General features: G+C 40.7%; 1 protein-coding gene across 3 annotated transcripts in view; it reads right to left on the bottom strand.

The window, feature by feature from the left end:
- The window catches only part of Tsp (Thrombospondin), a 113,767-nt gene extending 96,404 nt beyond the window's left edge, over nucleotides 1-17,363 (bottom strand). For all 3 annotated transcript variants that reach the window (XM_083140517.1, XM_083140530.1, XM_083140522.1), the window contains exon 1: nucleotides 17,104-17,363. In XM_083140517.1, coding sequence (XP_082996643.1) covers nucleotides 17,104-17,188 — 85 coding nt within the window. In that variant the 5' untranslated portion in view covers nucleotides 17,189-17,363. The remainder of the gene's footprint in view (nucleotides 1-17,103) is intronic.
- Between the last annotated feature and the right edge of the window lie 2,218 nt (nucleotides 17,364-19,581).

The raw sequence follows: 19,581 nt of genomic DNA, 5'->3' as shown, positions 1-19,581 counted from the left end.
GTTTCCCAGTGCAGTGGCGTGTCTATGCATTTCGTGAGGGGAACAGGCTTGTTTCATTTTAGTATGCAGTGCCTGTCATTAGGACTCCCGCACAAAATGTTATAAGTTGTTGGAGGAGAACTGAAAGACTACGCAACCCAGAACCTTAGAGTCCTCTACGTGCACCAAATCAAGAGCAGGAAATCGCCCCTGAAGAAGGACACTCCAGAGAAATTCCTTCAATTTGAAGACAAGAGGACAGTGCTAAGAAAGACGAGTGGAGGAACATCACAGGGAATAATTGGACACAATTCGACTGATAATCAATTTTGTATCTTAAACACTAACATTCATTACTCTTACTTACTCCCGATGGCGCCGTGGCAGCGTCGTCGCCTTGTAATCAAAGGCTCCCGGGTTCGATACCCGGTGGAGGCACATAGTGGTTCGGATCCCACTTTAAACTGTAGGTCCAGTCCCGACCAGCCTTACTGTGCATAAAGTAAACTTAAAACACCAATTCGATCAAATCAATTGACTAAATTTTAATCTTTTACCATTTGTTCACATGCACTTTCTGCACATTCCACGACTGAAATAACACTTAACCAAAATTCCTGAAGCTCCCAGGACTACTATCCTGAAGGTTCCAGGAACATCTAATAATCAACAATAACTAATAATAACCATCTATAATCCTACTGATGATTATTCCCAGTTAGATGTTTCGTTTATTATTGTTATTTTTAATTTACTTATTATTATTTTCTTTCTTCCTTTTCTCTTTTTTTGCTGGCTTCCGGTAGAAGCTTCTTTCATTACCTAACTTGAATTTTCAAATCTTCTATTTCTCCTACATCACTATCCAACATTTGATATACCCTCATTTCGTACTTCTCTTCACCATCAACTCAGCTACAAACAATAGTCAGTATATTGTTCTGGTTACCCGAATATCCGATCCAGTATATTGTATTATTTTGTAGTATCATTGTATTGTATTGTACTGAATTATGAAGAAAGAGATAGAACACGGGAGAACCGTAAAACTCCGCGGATATGACTCGCTGGTTTATTTTAAAGGCACCAAGGTACCAAGTGCATACCCCTGAATGTATGGGGATGGAGGTTGGGTTACGGAGGTTCCCTCCTTTTCAAAAAGTTATTGGAGGGTAAAAATTTAAAAATTGGTTCTGAAGTGCTATGAGTGTAACGGACGTAATATTTTGTAACTTTACCCTTGTGTATGTTTTAAAGTAATCATATGAAAGTGCACATCGCACTACGACGCTAGGAGTCCAGGGGTCGAATCCCGGCATGGGTATGGATGTTTGTGAGTGTCCATTCATCAATTTCATCATGTCATCACTCATCCCATCTTCGCAAATTAGCCAAAAAGTGGCACAAAAAGCGAAGTAAAATAAAGCAAATCAATCAATCATATGAAAGCTTTGATTTCACTTCACAAGGTTAGTACTGTTCTGTATCTTACACAGTAATATGTTGGGAGCTTTAGACATTAATTATTCTTTGCATGTAGATAAAAAAATATACGAGTATGTGAGGTCACTGTGTGTATATATAAACTAGAGACGCATGGACATTTTCGAAATTATTACTGCGTGAACTTCGTTTTCTACTGTAAAGGGTCAGATATAATTGATTGATTTGGCTTTTCTGCCACTTTTAGCTAATCGCAAAGATGGGATGAGTGATAATATGATGAAACTGATGAAAGAACATTCACATAGAACACCAATGCCCAGGCTGCGATTCGAACCTGGAACCCCTGACGTCTTAGCGCGCTGTGCTAAACACTCGCCATGGAGGTCAGATATACAGGGTTAGTCAAAATTATGTTAACACTAATGGATTGGTTTGTCAAATTTAATGTTAACATAATTTTGACTAACCCTGTACATTCCCGTCAAAATCTCACCTGCAGATGAGCCAGTCATATAGCCTGTAGGAAATAGGTAACAAACGCTTATTGACTGCTGACTCACTTGGTGCTTTTACATCATAGTTTTGGCGGGTAAAGGACAAAGCCTCATGGCAGACCCGAGTACTGAACAACTTAGCATCAACGGTTCCAACAGCTCCAACTAACAGTTTCCCAAATTGGAAGTCCAAGAATGTTAACGAGATGGAAACAATTTGCTTCCACCGTTAGAGGTATACCTTGTGCGGGCGTCGAAAAAAGAATTCACGCCTAGTCCCATTGAGGAAGACTTTTAGTATTAACAATTTCCAAAAGAAGCCTTGATGTCTTCCAGCTTCGTCATCTATTCTTAAGGGCGGGGCCAATAAACGTTGAATCCGCACGTGAACCAGCGTGGGCTGAACCCATTGCTTAATTTTTCCTCTCTCATTCTTGCCCATCTGATTAGGTTGACCCAGTCGTTCAAGCTTTCTCTATAATGTGTGGGATGCCGCTGTTTACAAGGCTTTTACAATAATACACTGAAGAAATCTGTACATTAGTGCAGTGTGCTGAATGGGCAGATTAATGGAGAAGGAGGCAACCGCCCCTTTCGATTAGCGATGGTCTCGTCGGTGACAACGCCTGTCTCGTTCTCGGTCTCGTCTCGAGTTTGTGCGTCTGTCTCGGTATCGACTCCTTACAAATTTCATCAAAATGGCATAAAATACGTACTAGTAGTACATAACGTTAAGCTACACAATGGTGTCATTGTTCTTTACATGATATTATTATTATCATCATTACATATAACTAGTTACACACAGTTAACATGTAATAATGGTTATTTTACTCAGTGTGCGAATTAAGCTTTTTGCTGTGGGACGAAATCAACTCTTCTTGCCATGGAGGTAGGCTTTTGTACTTTATTTGGCAATGGACAGAAACCTTCAGACGCGAAGCAGGACATAATAGTCTTGAAGTTAATTAACTGTTTTCCCGAATGATTTTTCAGTGGTGTTTGTTCCATAGTTAAGAAATGGTGTACGTATATGCTTTCAATTCCTTTCTTTGGCGGGGTTAAAAATATCCCTGCCAGGGATGAAAATTTTTGTGTGGGGGGAATCCCCGGCACCCCCCCCCCCGGTTAATTCGAACACTGATTTTACTTTGCTTTGCTTTTGGCTAATCGCGAAGATGAGGATGAGTGATTGATTATATGACAAAGTTGAAGTGCCACTCACAAAGAACGCTCATGCCCAGGCCGGGATTCGAACCAGCGATTCCTGGCGACGTAGCGCGCTGTGATATCCACTCCGCCATGGAGGTTGGTTACTGTCATTTTGTGAGGCAGGCCGAGCCCTGGTTGCATACAAAGGTATCGAGGCGCCCTGGTGTGCCCTGCACAACTACAGGTTTTGAACCAGAATCTGAAGTGGCAAGATTTAAGTCGAATGCTCAAGGCGCTCGGACATTGAGACAGAAGCTACTACAAATAAGCTTCAACATGTGTTGTCAAACACTATTAACTCTTGGTAGCGCATTAAATATTTAAGGTAATTATAACAATTTGATAAAATAATGCAACTTGTACCATAAGAATTACAATAATTAGCTCACAAATGTGTTTTATGGATACTGTATGGTGTATTTCAACCTTATCCTTGCTAACAATGTTGACTTTGTAATCAACATGATGGTAGCGTCGTCGCTTTGTAATCAAGGGGTCCCGGGTTCTATACCCGGTGGAGGCACATAGTGGTTCGGATTCCACTTTAAGCTGTAGGTCCAGTCTCGATTAGCCTTACTTTACATAAAGTGGACTTAAAACACCAAATAAATAAATCAGCATGGTCTGGTTCGATGCCCTGCAGAAGTCACACACATATTAGTTCGTACCTCACTTTAAACTGTAGGTCCAGTCTTGATCAGCTCATCTGAGCATAGAGTGGACTTTAGTGGTAAACTTCTCTCCTTCTTTAGGGCAGCTGCACAGGACTCGCTCATGCGCAGATAGTTTTTTTTTTTTGTCTCTCTCCACGCGATACCAAATTCCATGAACCTTCGTTGTTTTGTCGCAAACCGTCGCAACGTGATTCGAGTCAAATGTTCCGTCCCGTGAGCGGCCGCACATAAGAGACCTAATGCCGAACTTTCCCTGCAACGGTTCGCAACAAATTACTCGTCGCGTGTGTCGTGTCGGATCTGGTGTGTGGCTGGATCTAGTGGTAAACTTCAACCACGGCCACCTAGCCTAAAGCACGCGCTCATGGTTGGAATTTATTGTCATCTAATTACTGTCATTATCCGGTGATTGATGTGGCATTAGCAACAGGCTTCGCTCAATTATATAACCCACAGGCTCTCCAGGCCCACGCAGTAACCGCGGAATCAAAAGCTGAATCTGATCTTTATCAACAATCCTCCATAGCATGGAATCATGATTACATTACACGGTTCCAAATCTTAAAGGAGCAAATGATGGCCAAGGCAGCAAATGCCAGCGATATAATGACGAATGCGTACGAAATAATACGCTGTACGCACGTTTTACGTAAGATCTACGTTCTGCCAAACTTGTATCTTGTGCCGTAAACAATAATGAAGAAAAAAAACTAATTGCAAACGGCTCCATAATAAACAACTGCTTATCTGGGCCTGAGCATAGCAAGATAATATGTCCATCTCCACAGAAAAGTAAGATCGAAATTCTTATACGTGATGTGTATGTTCTTAGTGTGTGTAGACCCCCTCCTCCCCTCCTTACACATACATATCGCACACACTCAGCGCGTAGAGGACATCAGTACGGAGGTGTTGTTCTTGGTAACGTTTTGCTCGTTTAGGCCTCGTCTCGACGCCCTTGAAAAACGGCATCTTCTACCTTGTGTGTATGCAACCACGTAGTACAATTTCCGCGTTGCCACTGTCGTTTATTTTCTTTTATCGGAAAACATATTAAAATAGGTAATACGCCATGGAAACATTATCATCCCAGCAGAGAAGGCGGGTGGTTAAGGTCGCAGGGCGTAACCCTTACCTCGTAAATTAAGTGTGCATCTATACATATGTTATGTATTCTATTTTTTATGTTTGATTTCTTTTCTTGCTTTAACGAAGAGCTTCTTAAACTTTATCCAGAAGTATTCACACTCCAGTTCCACGGCGTGCCTTTAGGATACTAAAAATTGCATCGTTTTCCGACAGAAAATATAACTGTCGGGAGAAACCATGAATTTGTACCGCGTAGTTGCATGCATAAAGAATACAAAATGTCGTGATTTCGAAGGCTGATAGCGTAGAAACGAGGCCTCCTTTAAAAAGAAGTTGTTTGTCTTGTTCTTTGATGTCGAAATGCACGCCTCTATCATATGTAGCGCCTACATCTTAGAAACGATATTTCACTGTTTCAAATTCACAAATCCATTGTTCTCTTTTTTTGGTATGTATGTGGTCCAGCAGATGACAGTGGTAGAGTGAGAATATTTTCGTAACATCTCTGGGTGTTCTGCATTTGCAGCTTGGGAGCGAGTCAAAAGGTCCAAAGCCTCCAATCAAGAAGCGAGCCGCTGACGTCATCTAAACCCAGCACCTATCGCTAACTCTCCCGCTCACGCTCTACACTGTCGGTAGGCTCGTTTGCTGGACTCGAACAGGAAGATGGAGATGTTTTGAAAGCAATCGGACTATATACTCTGCTAACTTCATTATAGAGAAAGATGTATATTCCCTCAAGAGGTATTTATCTGTTGTTGTTTTTTTTCCACTGAAAGACGTATGTTCTTAATTCAAATCATGTGATGCTCAAAATGTGAAGCATTTATTTATTTCTCTTTTTACGCGTACAGTATCTTCCGGACGCCGGACATGTGACTAAACTGTCAAAAATGTCCGGGAGAAAAGAAATACTGGTAACCCTGGCAATGAAGACAAGACGATGAAACCTCACTGCCTAAACTTTTACGCTGAAATACGAGAACACGGGGTGAAAGCGCTCCGAGTGTCTCAGATAAATTCCCAGTTATAGCCTGTCATTATGACACCTCTTATTGTAAAACCGGTCGGGACCTGTTCCTCCGAGCTTTCGCCCAGCCTGTACCATACCGTTGCTTCGTCAGAACAGAATCTTAATTGAAAAACACCCCATTGTTGAGCAGTAAACAATAGCTTTTTTCTTCTGGATATGATACATTTTAGAGTGACAGTCTTACTTCCGTGCTTTCCAGTGGCTTAGCGAGGTGTTGCGGTTTCCAGCAAAGGGGATAATGTCCAGATGGTTTTTATCGATAGGTGCGAGTGTTAAGGACGCCCAGAGACATGCCGTCCGAATGTGACCCTTTCCGGTTTTCGGTGACTCCCTCTGAAGCAACATACACAAGTTTTGGGCGAACCATCTGTTGAGCGTTGCCGCTCCCACGAAAATATAACTTTTCTTAAATTGATCGTGACTATACAGAAGACGTGAATGTAGCAAGAGGGGAAGATTAGAGGGCGTTGGGAGCAAGAGGGTGCCGAACGAAGCAACAGAAGCAAGCTAGTAGGTGAACAGTGGTATCACCCGATTCCGATCTTACGGCTAACGCTTCACATCAGAGTATAATCCACTTATTTAATATCATCTGATATTTTATTCTTCCTCAGATCTTTTCCCCTTTAACTTTCGAATGCATCTTTTAGCAGGCAGGCCTTTTTGTCTCCCTCTGTCTCGATATACATACATATATATATATATATATATATATATATATATATATATATACTGCACATACAATTAGGGGGGTAGGACCCCCCACATTCTCGATCTCGACCATTTTGGAGGTGCCCCTATGTAACCATCGATTTGAGGCTGGGTGAGTCCCAGAGCCGCTTTATACGGAGACAAGGCCGAAAAAATTCCGACCTTCGATCACCCACCACGGGAATCGAACCGGGTCTCCGCGTGGCAGTCAGACGCCCTACCGACCAGACCAACGCCGATATATATATACTGTACATATACATATCCGCACAATATATATTCGTATATATATTGTGTGTGTATGTATGAATGTGTGTGTGTGTGTGGTGTGTGTGCGTCTGTGGTGCTCGATGTCTGCACCGTCTCCATGGTGATGCATACTAGCATCCCCCTCCTCCTATTACCAAACTCGACCGCCGATTTCCGTGGCGGAGATGTTAGCACAGCGCGCTAAGACGCCAGAGTCTCGATTCGAATCCCGGCCTGGCAATGTTTGTTTCTCTTGTGTGTGAATTTCATCACATCATCACTCATCCTCATCTTCGCGATTAGCCAAAAGTAGAAGAAAAGCGAAGTAAAGAAAGACAAATCAATCAATCAATCAACCAAACTCGACCAAGCATCCGCTCAGCTAGGAATTCCCACTTCGAGGACTTCTTGTGGATCTTTGGGAGTGCCCAAAATTTCCTTCCCCCTAAAGTCTTGCTTGCAACGGAGTTACAAGTAACTAGATACTGTATATCCAAAGACTTCCGAATGTGGACACACCCATGGAAGGGCAAGGAAGGCATTTTCTTACAAAACTTCTCTCCTCCGTGAATTTGAAATTCTAATTTTCTTGCAAAGAACCTGTACCACCAGAACAACTTGTAATAATCACTCCCCTATAGCATTGCAACTAGAAAGAAATTACATGTATGAAATATGCAAGGTGTACTCCCTGCTGACACACACCCATGAATACACGTGGAAGATGAACTGCTTCTCTTCAACATCATAAACACATTATCGGTTACATTCGGCGCCCACAATTCTAAGAAAGAAAGCTAATAGCACAAACAAACAGTCCTTGGTTCTAGATGCAGCCATGTGTGAATGAGTATACGTGCTCAGGACATTGTAATGGATACATGTTAAGTTGATTGGCCATGAGACACAAGAATCAGAGCACAGGGCAGACGGAATCTGTTAGCTATAAGCTGTGAGGAGCAAGGAATGAGTCACTGCGGATACAAAACAAGATTTGGTTTTGTTTCTTTTCTTCTGTGCACTAACACAGAGCCGGCCCTAGAGGCAACTTGGGCACTCGTCCGGGGTCCTGCACTTGAACCACGCACCAATTGTTTGTGTATTGTTGGTGTTTTCAGTTAAAGTTATTAATCATGATTTCTCCTTACTTTATACATTGTTTTAACACACTTAAAAATATCCAAAATTACTCAAATCATATTTTACTTCAAACTAAGGAACAAAAATCTGATTTTTTTCAGACCCCACAATCTCTGGGAAAGGAAGCAATGTCGAGTAGAAACATTCCGAAAATTGTTCGTCTGTGTTTACAATACACAACACGAAGGCGGTTGGTATGTATGTCTGTACAAGTATGCTACTACAGTCCTCGAACTACTTTCGGCGGTTTAGTTTTTGGTTCTTGGTCTTCTCTACTTGTTACTTGTACTTAATTCATGACTTTTGTGAATATCAAACACCGAGAAATAATAAATAAAAATGTTACCTTACTGTAATGAATATCCATAATCCACTGAATACTTGGAAAAGTAAAGATATATGTAAGAACAAAAAAAAAATTGGGATGGCAACACTGGCATTTCATGAAATATACATAACGTTTCTGTACGATAACTTCTAACCCTTAGTATTTTGAATCAGTGCGCAAAATTTCATGTCTATATAACAAATAGTAACAGAGAAATTAATTTTCACAAAAGGGTCAAAAATCATACGTTGGCTGTGAAATTTCCAATAATATCCATACGCGCCGATGTTAATATCGATGGTGAGAATGGATGATAACTCATCTAGGGATGTCATATAGACGAGCCGAGACTTGACAGTATGGGACACGCATCTAGTTGTAAATGCCTGTCTCGATTTTATAAATATCCGTCTCGTTCTCGTCTTGGTCTCGATGGTCGACTCTCCGTCTCGTCTCGGTTGTAGAACTGTATATCGTTTAAACAACATATACAACGTTGCACAACGCAAACGTTCGGAGTATATAGAGGTCATTAGGGCAAATGACTTTCTTGAGAACGTTGTTCTGTTTGTCATCTAGTTTCGACGCTACAGGGCCTCCCCGATGGTGCAGTGGTAGCGTCGTCGCCTTGTAATCAAGAGGTCCCGGGTTCAATTCCCGGTGGAGGCACATAGTGGTTCGGATCCCACTTTAAACTGTAGGTCCAGTCCCGATTAGTTTTACTGTGCATAAGGTGGACTTAAAACACCAAATCAATCAATCAAGTTTGGACGCTGAGAACCACTCGAAAAACAGATTTTTTTAAAAATCCTGAATTTATGTAACCACGGACCATTTACCACTAATCTGACTTTTCTATAAGTGATCAGGTTTCGCTTAGTATGTCTGAAGAAGTCGCATAGTAAAGTAAATTTGGTTAAGGTAAATTTTCTAATATATCGTAACAAAGTCACGATCTCGTCTCAATTTTACAGAGGAATGTGTTGTTAATAGAGGGCCTGACGGTGTTTTTGCCTCCAGATAATAAATCCTCCTCCTACCTTCATACAGTTTTTTTTTGTTTTCCTGCCGCCGTCACTGAATCCTGGCCTGCATGTAAGTACTTGTTATGAAGTACAAACCAAGCCCATAAGCGCGGACATGCAACACAATACAATTTTCAAGACTTTATAGGAGTGCTGGTTCCTCATCTCGCATTTTTTTACGGTAGCCTAATTGCTTTATTGACGCTATAAACCGAACCCGCGTTTCTTTTCTTGCTTCCATAGCTGGAAGTCATGTTTGAATAATCACCGTTGAAGGAATGGGCCTTAAGAATAATGTATGAAGTCACAGATCATACAGATGGATCGCTTCGGGTGATATTCACGCCACAGAGCAGCAGTACAAGACCATGAGCGCTGGTGGAGAAGGAACATTTACGATTCGCAGCTGGTCTGAAAAACAAAAGGCACATAGCATTTTCTGTGCTTTCAAACACATAAAATTATATATATATATATATATATATATATATATATATATATATATATATATATATATATATATATATATATATATATATGTGTGTGTGTGTGTGTGGGGGGGGGGGGTGATGGTGTGTGTGTGTGTGTGTGTTTAGCAAATATTGTCATTTAAAATGATCCCTACATTTGGGGGAGGAGGAATAACTTCCAGGCGAAAAATTCTTCAACTTTCACAAAATTTCGGAGCGGTGAGATTTTCCACGTTCAGTTCCGACATGTAGATATGTTTATTACTTTTATCTTATCTTTCAATCACTAATTAGTTTAGAAATATATGTATTGCTTTATTTATATTGGTCGTATTTCCAGCTGGCGGCTGACGTTCGTGGCTATTTGTGGCTCTTCATGTCCCCAAACGCCTTCGGTGGTGTGTGACTCAGTTGCGAAGAAAAAGCTGTAGGGGTAACATCGCTCTACCGGAAGCAATTGCCAAGCGTACTCCTTCCCCGCCCCCCCCCCCCCCCAGTTGCATACCGACCTGTGGGTGGTCGTTCCGGAGACTTCACTGTGAAGGACCACGTGTGCAGTTACCATTAACCCCCTTTTTGATATCTATGTCGTTGTCGGAGAACTCTTTCCCTTTACAGTACGTTTGGCAACATGTGGTGTATCCGACGCTCATTTGACTCGTCCAGTTAACAGTGTCCGGTGCCTTGTGACTCGAAAATGCCCGATGTCAGTCGAAAAGAATTCAACTGATGGCTGATTCTCTGTTTCCCAGCCGCCAGCTGGAAATGCGATCAGTGTAGTATGATGTTCGATTGATTTGTTATATTTTACTTCGCTTTTATGCCTCTGTTGGCTAATCGCGAAGATTAGGGTGAGTGGTGATATGATGAAATTGATGAAGGGGCACTCATAAAGAACACCCATAGCTACGCCAGGATTCGAATCCGAGCTCCCTGGCATCGTAACGCGCTGTGCTAACCACTCCGCAATAAAGGTCGGCTCGTATATCTTGCGTTGAGGGGAAAAGAGACATTCCACGAAAAGTGGTCCTACTCCATGTTAATAACAAAATGAGTTAATATGGAAATTATTATTGTTTTTAATTGCATAGTTGTTTGTGAATTTACACATTTCACCAATAAAAGTTAGTAGCATCTGCAGTCTTCATGCTTCACAGACAAACGAAGTCAAAATTTTGCTACATTTTTAAACCGTGACACACGTTACACACTTTTGTTAATGCTTTTTATGCATTCAGCCTGTGCCACCATACTCAAGCTTTTTTTTTCATTTGTTTTCATTCAAAGTGCTTCATAACTCTATGAAATCAGTTCACTATGAATATTTTAATCCAATTTCATGTCTAGAACTTTAAATTTTGTGTGTAAAATATCACCGGATACTTATATATGCAGTGCATAGTTTGAATAAGACAACGTGAATGTCCGGAAGGAGGGCGAGGAGGCTAATCCCGCGGGAAATGTCAGCCAAAAACTACAAGTTTAATTCATTTCAATGACCATGTATTCGCAGTATTCTGAAAATTGGAAGGTTGGTACTGGTTTGTCGTAGCAGCAGTTCGAGCAATGTTTTGGGGGTAGAGGGCAGTTAAGTTTCTCCCTTGCTTGCTCCTCCCTAAAAATAAATTATGCGGACAGCCTCGACCGGAAAGCAAGGTTTACAAACGATCGTAAAGTCGTATAGCACCAACTGAAAATTCAAACCAGAGTTAACCACCTGTGCTAAAACAGAGCTTGTGTATTAAGCCTACAAACTGACAACCATCTCCTGAGTACAAGGCAGTTCCTAAACCATACATAGCCTTCGCGACACATAAATTGTTGATTATCTGATCTTCTGTATACCATTCGCTGTAAATATCCTGTTCCCGAAAACAGGGTGGCAACGTTGTACCCGTTAGATTTCGATCTCCGCCAACTGGCAACACTGTGGCGACACCTCTCGTTTCATTGAAATGGTCCAAATTATTTTATGGGCGTGTGTCTGTACGTACGGCTGCAGACACTGTAAAGTTCCTTACCTTATTATATTTGACCTTCACGAGGGGAGTGATATTTATATTTGGCCAAGTTGTTTCAGCAAATTGGTACGTGATATTACTAGCCTTGGAAATTACTTAAAAAAGAATCACCATCAGTTACTACTATTCAAGTTTCTTGCTTCCTTGAAGGAACTAGTTCCAGTTCGAGTTCCTCGCTAACTTAGTTTGTTTCCTTAAAGGAACTAATTCCAGTTCAAGCCCTTTAAAAAAAAAAAACTGTGGCAGTTCTGATTACTTATTTCATGAAAAAGAATTAGTTCCACTTCAAATTTCTAGCTTCCTAAACGGAACTAGTTCCAGTTCAAGCTTCTTTTTCTTTTCTAAAACAAACTAATACTGGTTCTAGTTCTTCATTTCGCAATAGGAACTAGTGCCAATGCTATTCTTCACTTTTTAAAAGTAACTACTTCCAGTTCAAGATCCTTCTTTGCTGAAAAAGAAAGCAAACCTCCGCAAGTTCGTTGTTCCTAGGAACTAGATATAGTTCAAGTTACTCCGTTTCTAAAACGAATTTGTCCTAGGTTAGGTCCTTGTTTTCTAACATGAAACATTGGCGGTTCTGGTTCCTTCTTTCGTTTAAGAGATTCCACTTCAAGAATTAATCAGCGATCTTTGTTCGAGATTTTCATTAACAATTAAATGCGAGCCAATATAATAATTTGCGAATACATACAGTTCAATGAAGGGAATGAAAAAAGCAAACTACGTACACGACTTAACTGGAATTCGAACTCAAGACCTGTAATTCACAGATCTTGTTAGGAGTTCCATGCAGTGGCGTAGCAAGGGGTGGGCAAACGTTATAATACGTCAATTCAGGGGCGTAGCATGCAGGCTCTAAGCCTAAGAGAGCACGGAAAAAGTAAAAATTATTGTCATATTTCTCATGTGAAACATTTACTAAAAAATTCACGATAACGTGCGTGGACATTTTTACTCATTTATTATTTTCTAAAAGAACACTACAGCTTCATATTTCAGATCCCGGAAAACAAAGTAAGACATTTTTAGGGTGAGTGAAATTATTAAATATAAATTTCTTCAGTAATTTATTATTATTTAAATATGATGATTTGCTGACGTATCCCTTAAGATTTTGTATCGATTCACATCGAGATTTCAAATTTAAAAACTGATGGGGACCTCTCGCGATATGTTGCTACGCCACTGGTTACATGAATTATGTTTTCGACGTAAGTCACTTTACTTTTACAACGCAGGAACGCATACATGCAAAAGGGAATGCAAATCCTTATTATTGCTATTGGTCTAAGTCCTGGAATGCACTTTTTCTTCCTTCCTTGCATTGTTTTCTATTATCATTAAGAAGGTGTTGACATACTCTGGCATGCTTTATCGTGGTGACAAAGTATGCAATATTCTTCTATTGTAATCACGTGCGAAATACGCATTAGTCTTGTAGGCCGCAGCTCATAAAACGAAGTGAAAATAAGAGTTCAACAGTGTTATCTACATGAAAAAAAATTAATGCGCCTCAATGCACAGACACATGTTCACAAACACGTAAAATAATGCATGCCTTGCGTAATAATGAAATCTCGTGGCGACGCCAGTGGAGAGGAATAGGGGGTGGGGGCGTAGCCTAAATTCTGACACGAAAAACCTCGTAAATAAAATTAGTTTTAATCACAAATCGTGAGCGGATTAAGAGGGTGGGCGGAGAGGATGATCGCCCCCGCGAAATCTAAAACTAAAAATGACTTCATGACGACCAAAATTTAGCGATTAACCTAGAGGATGAAGCCAAAGCTAAAAATAAACCTAGTGCAGGACACCAAAAAAGAAAGGAAGAGAGAGGGAGAAGACGGAGGGAGAAAGTTGACACTGCCCTAAATATGAATTTCAGTGAGTTTGGTACCTAGGGGTATGCAAAATATTACTAGCTTTCAGTCTGGAAATATCGATTTACTTTTTCAGGTGATGAGTAAATAAATTAAGAATTTCTTTTCTGCATGTTTCCATATCAAGGAAGATAATCACGGTTTGCTAATAAATAGTAGCTATAATGTCTTTATCTACTTTCATTCCTTACGAACGAATGTTTTGAATGACGTAATTTTTTGTGGTATAAGTTCACTTTCATTTTTTGTCTCTGGATTTTTCATACTTAAGTATGTGACGTTTATTATAATTTAATGAAAATCAATGTTAAATTTTAGACGAACAACAGTAAAAATAACAGACCCCTTGATGTAACACGTTCTACGAGTTACAGCTTATCTTAATAAAAGTACCTACAAAAAAACTTGCAGTTAGTTTTCAAAGTGGCGCTAACTGTAACAGAGTTCTCAAACCATTTTGGAGAAACAAAATTTCCTGACATTCCAGGCCTTGCCCAGGAAATTTTAAACATACTTCCAGTCCATTGTCTGCCAAGGCAAGGGCAGAGTGGGCCATAACCCACTTATAAAACCACCCTGTCGAAATGTAATTAGCAAATTTCGTGATAAAAATTAAACGAAATGCGTATAACGGGAATCAGTAATGGAAAGGGTTAATTTATTACCAAAGTGAATATCAAAATATTTTTTTATTTGAAAATTTGGCTCCCGAAAGCCTTTGGCAGTGTCCCGTGATCCACCCACACCAGAAAGCCTGGTGCCGCCATTGATTCTGTGGTGCTTTCATATGCTATTAACCAAGTTTTAAATTCTAAACAGCACTTGTTTTTCAAGTTCATTCAACACTGGTGAAAACAAATAAACCATAATGAAATGTAAAGATAAGTCTTATTTACATATATAATGTATATCCCATTAATAGCCTGGTTCAAGAGAATGACGGAACTTATTTTCATTCCCAAATCCTGGTAAGTATAAAAACACTTAATTTTCCCTGATATTTCCACTTTTTGGGTGCATTTTCAAAATTCCAGTACTTTTTCACTAATAGGTTGAATCCCTGACTTTTCCAGGTCACCTGGAAGCCTGATTTCAAAATGATTACTAGAACTGTATCGAGTTACTTTTTGACGAAAGTAACTGCAACTGAAAGTTAGTTACTTTCAAAAAGTAATGTCCAAAAGACGTACTAGCCACCTGTCCCTCCCTCACCACCTTTTCTCCCTACGCCTCCCCTTCTACTTTTTCTTGCAAAGTTGTTGCAGAGTACGCAACCAGGAGAACTCGGCAAGTAGTGACTTAGAAAACCACCAACTTCTACATAACACTGGAACAATCTTTGAGATTAGCTATTTTGTTTAAACACCGCTTTATGCACATATAGGTTAATCGACACTGGCCCTACAAATTAAAGTGAGATTCGAACCACCATATGCCTCTACCGGGTATCGAACCCACGGGATCCTTTGATTACAAGGCAACGCCGCTCTCACTACGCCACCGGTGAGACTCGAGTAGCAGATGAGAAAGTCGTTACGTGTAACAGCTCCTGAAGAATAAAAAAATATACTTTCGACTACTTATTAGTTGGTTTTCTACTTGTCAAAGTTAATCGCGACGATGAAAATGAACTGATGAGATATATGAGGGTACAAATAACGAAATGTCCATGCCTTGCCCAGGATTTGAAGTCAGCATCGCTGTCTTTGTAGTGCTCCACGCTAACCACTCCATTACGGGTAGCATCACCTGTATCTAATGCTACAGCCACCCAGAGTCTTACATTCCCGCCACGGAAGCTTCTGTGGTCGAGTACCGGCTGCGTCACAGGTTTCACACCGTCTGTCCTCTCGTGCTTTAATACAATAATGATTCATCGCGGTTAATTTAAAGAGGCAAAAAGGCGACTTTAAATAATCAAAATCAAAGAAAACAAACGAATGTTTACAACTTATTTCCTCCGCTTTATGCTCAGATACGATATCGGGAGTGGACCTACGGTTTAAAGTGAAATCTAAACCACTGGACAAAGCGCCTCCACCGGGGTCGAACATGTAGACAGACATCTGTATTATTGGGGAGGCCCTGCACCTCGTTGCAACTAGCCTACCGGTACGAACATACGACATTAAACCTACGTAATCAGCGTTCCCATTCATTTTGCACGACCAAAGTCCATGACTTTTGATAGTTTCTCAGGTATTTTTAAATTTATTTCCAGAACACCCTATAATGAATTAACATGCTAATACGAGGAAACGTTTTGAGCCTCACATGGAAGGACTGATGCTAGGTAGTTTAAATTTTTGAGGATGTAAGGTTTGAGTTTTAGGACACTCTGTGCGAACTTTTAAGAAATTCACATGTTTTCTTCTATTTTTTCTCAGGTTGAAAATGAATGAAGTGCCAGAGAAGAGAGTGGCCGACAGGGTCGCGATTCGGTACCTTTGTCGGCAAAGCCTCACTGCACAGGCTGCTTTGGTCGAGTGTGGCTTCACCGCACTTCCCCATCCACCTTATTCCCCCCGACCTGTCCCGTCAGATATTCATCTTTTCCCTGCTATGAAGAATTCACTTCGAGGACGGCACTTCCACACAGACGAACGCGGTCATTCAGTGGTGTGAGACGCTTGATAAAGCATTCTACCAGATGACTGTAAACAAATTGCAGAACAGAATGCAAAGTGCATTGATCGGTGGGGGAGGGGGTGATTATAGAGATTATGTAGAGAAATCATAATGAGAAACTGTAGCTCAACAGCCCTTCCCTGTGAGGCTCAAAACTTTTCACTCTCCTTTATAAGTTTTGATGATGATGACTTGTCTGCCGGAAGGTCGCTGGGCAAGATGAACCCATGGTGGTTTGCCATTGCCTTCCATGGGATGAGGATGAAATGGACATTTACAAACAACCATGCACTAGCGGGATTCGAACCCAGGACCCCTAGCGTTGCAGCGCGATGTGTTAACCACTCGGCCATGGGGTCCGGCATATAAGTTTTATGCCATGTATTTTACACTTAATCAAGTCGAGCTCATTCCACACTGTTGAAATTAAATATTCAGAAATTCTAAAAGAACACAAGAACATTTTCCCACGAAATATTCCCCCAAAGGAGGTAAAAGTGAAATGCATTTTCAGTTGTGAGTTCTGAAAAACCATAAACGGGCACGGGGTGCATTTGATTTTTTCGCGTTTTTAAACGTTTTCACAAAATTAAGTGATCATGCCCTTTTCGCTCCTAATCTGACTTCTTTTGACTTTGCCAGGTTTTCTAGGCTATCGAAGTCAGTAAGTACTCCGTTAATACATGAAAATGCATTTAAAATCAAACATGCACACTCTTACCTTTATCATAGGATATCGAACTTGCTTCCTGGGCAACCGTGAGCAGGAACGAGAAACAGAACAAACCAACTGCGAAAAGTTTCATGTTTATTATTATTTTTTTGAAACTAAACTGTCCGGCACATTAACTCACACACTCACTCGCAATCACACACGCCGCCAAAGCTGTAGGACAGGACACTCGCGCGTCGAAATGTGCGAGCACGCGCTGCCGGTTGTCTTCTGTTCTCGAGCAACAAGTCGTTCCGTGCCAGCAGACGGAGTCGGCAGGAATGAGTGCTCCGGGGGTGTAGGCCTATCGTTAAATATTAAAGGTCACCCCTGAAACTAGTGCGGGCCCGTCAGGGCTGTCCAAAGGTGCCCGTGCGACATATGTGAAACTAATCACGGATTTTAAGAGTTACTGCGAGCTTCATTAGGAATCACAAACCGCTGCGTGCAAGCTGAAGGATAAAGAAGGCAAGAAAAAAATAGAACGATTAAGGTTGACATCGACCCCTCCTCCTCCCCACGGCCAAAGACGGATCTCTCTGTCCATTTGTTGTTTTTTTATGCCTTGTTTTTTTCATGAACAAATTGACTTAGTAACCCTGTAAGTTTTGTTTTTCTTGTCTCAGGATTTTGAGGTACAACCGAAAAAAATTCTACCGAAGAAGGTTAAGGTCATTACTCGAAATTCCAGAGGTGATAGGTTCAAATACAACAGCAAGTTTTCCCGACCTAGATTTTAATGTGGTATCTTTTTACTATTAGCCCCTTTTTTCAATTTTTAACATTTTGTTATTCTTATTGCTGGTTAGTAACTTATTACGATGTCGTGAAGGCACGTAAGAGAATGTGGAAGTAACGTTCCACATATTCTCGATCTCGGTGTTACTGGAGGTGATGTGATCGGCATCCAGCTTAGGCACTGTTCGAATTGAAGGGGGGAAGCCAGGGAATTAACCCCCTTCTACTTTATTCATCCCCGGCTCTACATTTATAGTTTCATTCCCAACCACTAATTAACTAACTCTCTAGCCTTCGTAAACCCGAAGGTTCATGGCTGCAGCAACACAGGCCTTCCATCTGTCCCTATCTTGAGCAAGATCTATATACTCTTTGCCATCTCTACCGATTTCCTTTAGGTCCATCTCAACATTGTCCCTCCATCTTCGTATTGGCCTTCCTACAGGTCTCTTACCATCAGGTTTCTCAACAAGAGTCCTGTAAACTCCTCTTTCCTCTTCCATTCGTGCCACATGGCCTGCCCACCTAAGTCTTCTTGATTTAATTATTCTAATAATATCTGGACATGAATACAAATTATGTAGTTCTAAAATATGTAACCTTCTCCAACCAGGGAAAATAAATTCCCCCTGTCTGAATGTGTATTCTATTATTATTTGGGATGGCATGACAGTCATTCATTGCACTTTAATTTGTTTTTATGGATGCACTTTATTTTATGTTCAGTTAAAACAGCAAAAATCAAAAGGATCTGTTCGAGAGTGGTCAAATAGTGACAACAGCAATGTGGAAATTAACAAAATGTTGGGTGGCATCATATCAATCTGTGTCGGCAGTAATAAATAATTATTCGGACCTTATACATTTCACTTCGAGTCATAAGCTCAGTGCAGCTATCAGTTGAAAAGAAATAGAAAGTGCAAAGGAATGCTAAAGACGGTACCAACTTAGTTATTTGTAGTAGAACTTTGTCTTTCCAATGTTGTGTTAAATTTCCTCAAACAGTTTTCATTGCTTCTACAGAGAAGAAGAGCTAGTGTAGGCCCTGCGTAATGCCAAATTTTGCAAAGTAAAAAAGTCGAAAGATGTAAAAAAAAATTAAAAAAAGGCTGCGGAAAGAACTGTTTCCTCCCCACCTCTAAAAGTGTATTTTTTCGGATAATTTTCAACTCTACCTACAGGGACGATTTTCCTGTGACAAACTTTTCTGAAATGAGGCTACAGGAAGGACACCATGCTGCAACACATCATTTATACATTGATATCAATAGCGTTGATCGGGTGTCAAAACGGAGGAAGGGGGCGCAAGGACAGTTTAATTTTTTATAATGCGGGGGCAAAAAGTTTATGTGTGTGGGAGGGTGGTGGAGCTACTGCCCCACCACGTCCCCCTAGTCACCGCCACTGATCAGTGGTTCAGAAGATTTCCACCCTCTGCATTTTCTTCAATTCGAACTATGAGCTAAGGAATCGAACCCGGGCAGTGGCGTATCCAAAATTTTGCATTTTGAGAAGGTGTACGGGTAAACCTACAGTAAAATTGACCAAAAATTGGACATTTGTGAAAAAAGGGAGATGTTAAGGAGATTTGGAAGAATGTTAGGGGATATTGGATGTGTGTGGATAAATCACTGGAAGCCGGGTCTTACGTGTAAAGTCAGAAGCCATATAGTTTCTATGGATATTTCCGTATGTCGTTAGTGCATTTTCCACTGACTATGTGTAGTTGATTTTGTGTCTCCTTAGACT

Source organism: Lepisma saccharinum, chromosome 1 (genome assembly GCF_977018435.1).
Source record: "Lepisma saccharinum chromosome 1, izLepSacc3.1, whole genome shotgun sequence".
Classification (NCBI taxonomy): domain Eukaryota; kingdom Metazoa; phylum Arthropoda; class Insecta; order Zygentoma; family Lepismatidae; genus Lepisma; species Lepisma saccharinum.
Note: the sequence above shows the minus strand (reverse complement) of the source record. Positions and strands in the feature narration are given on the sequence as shown.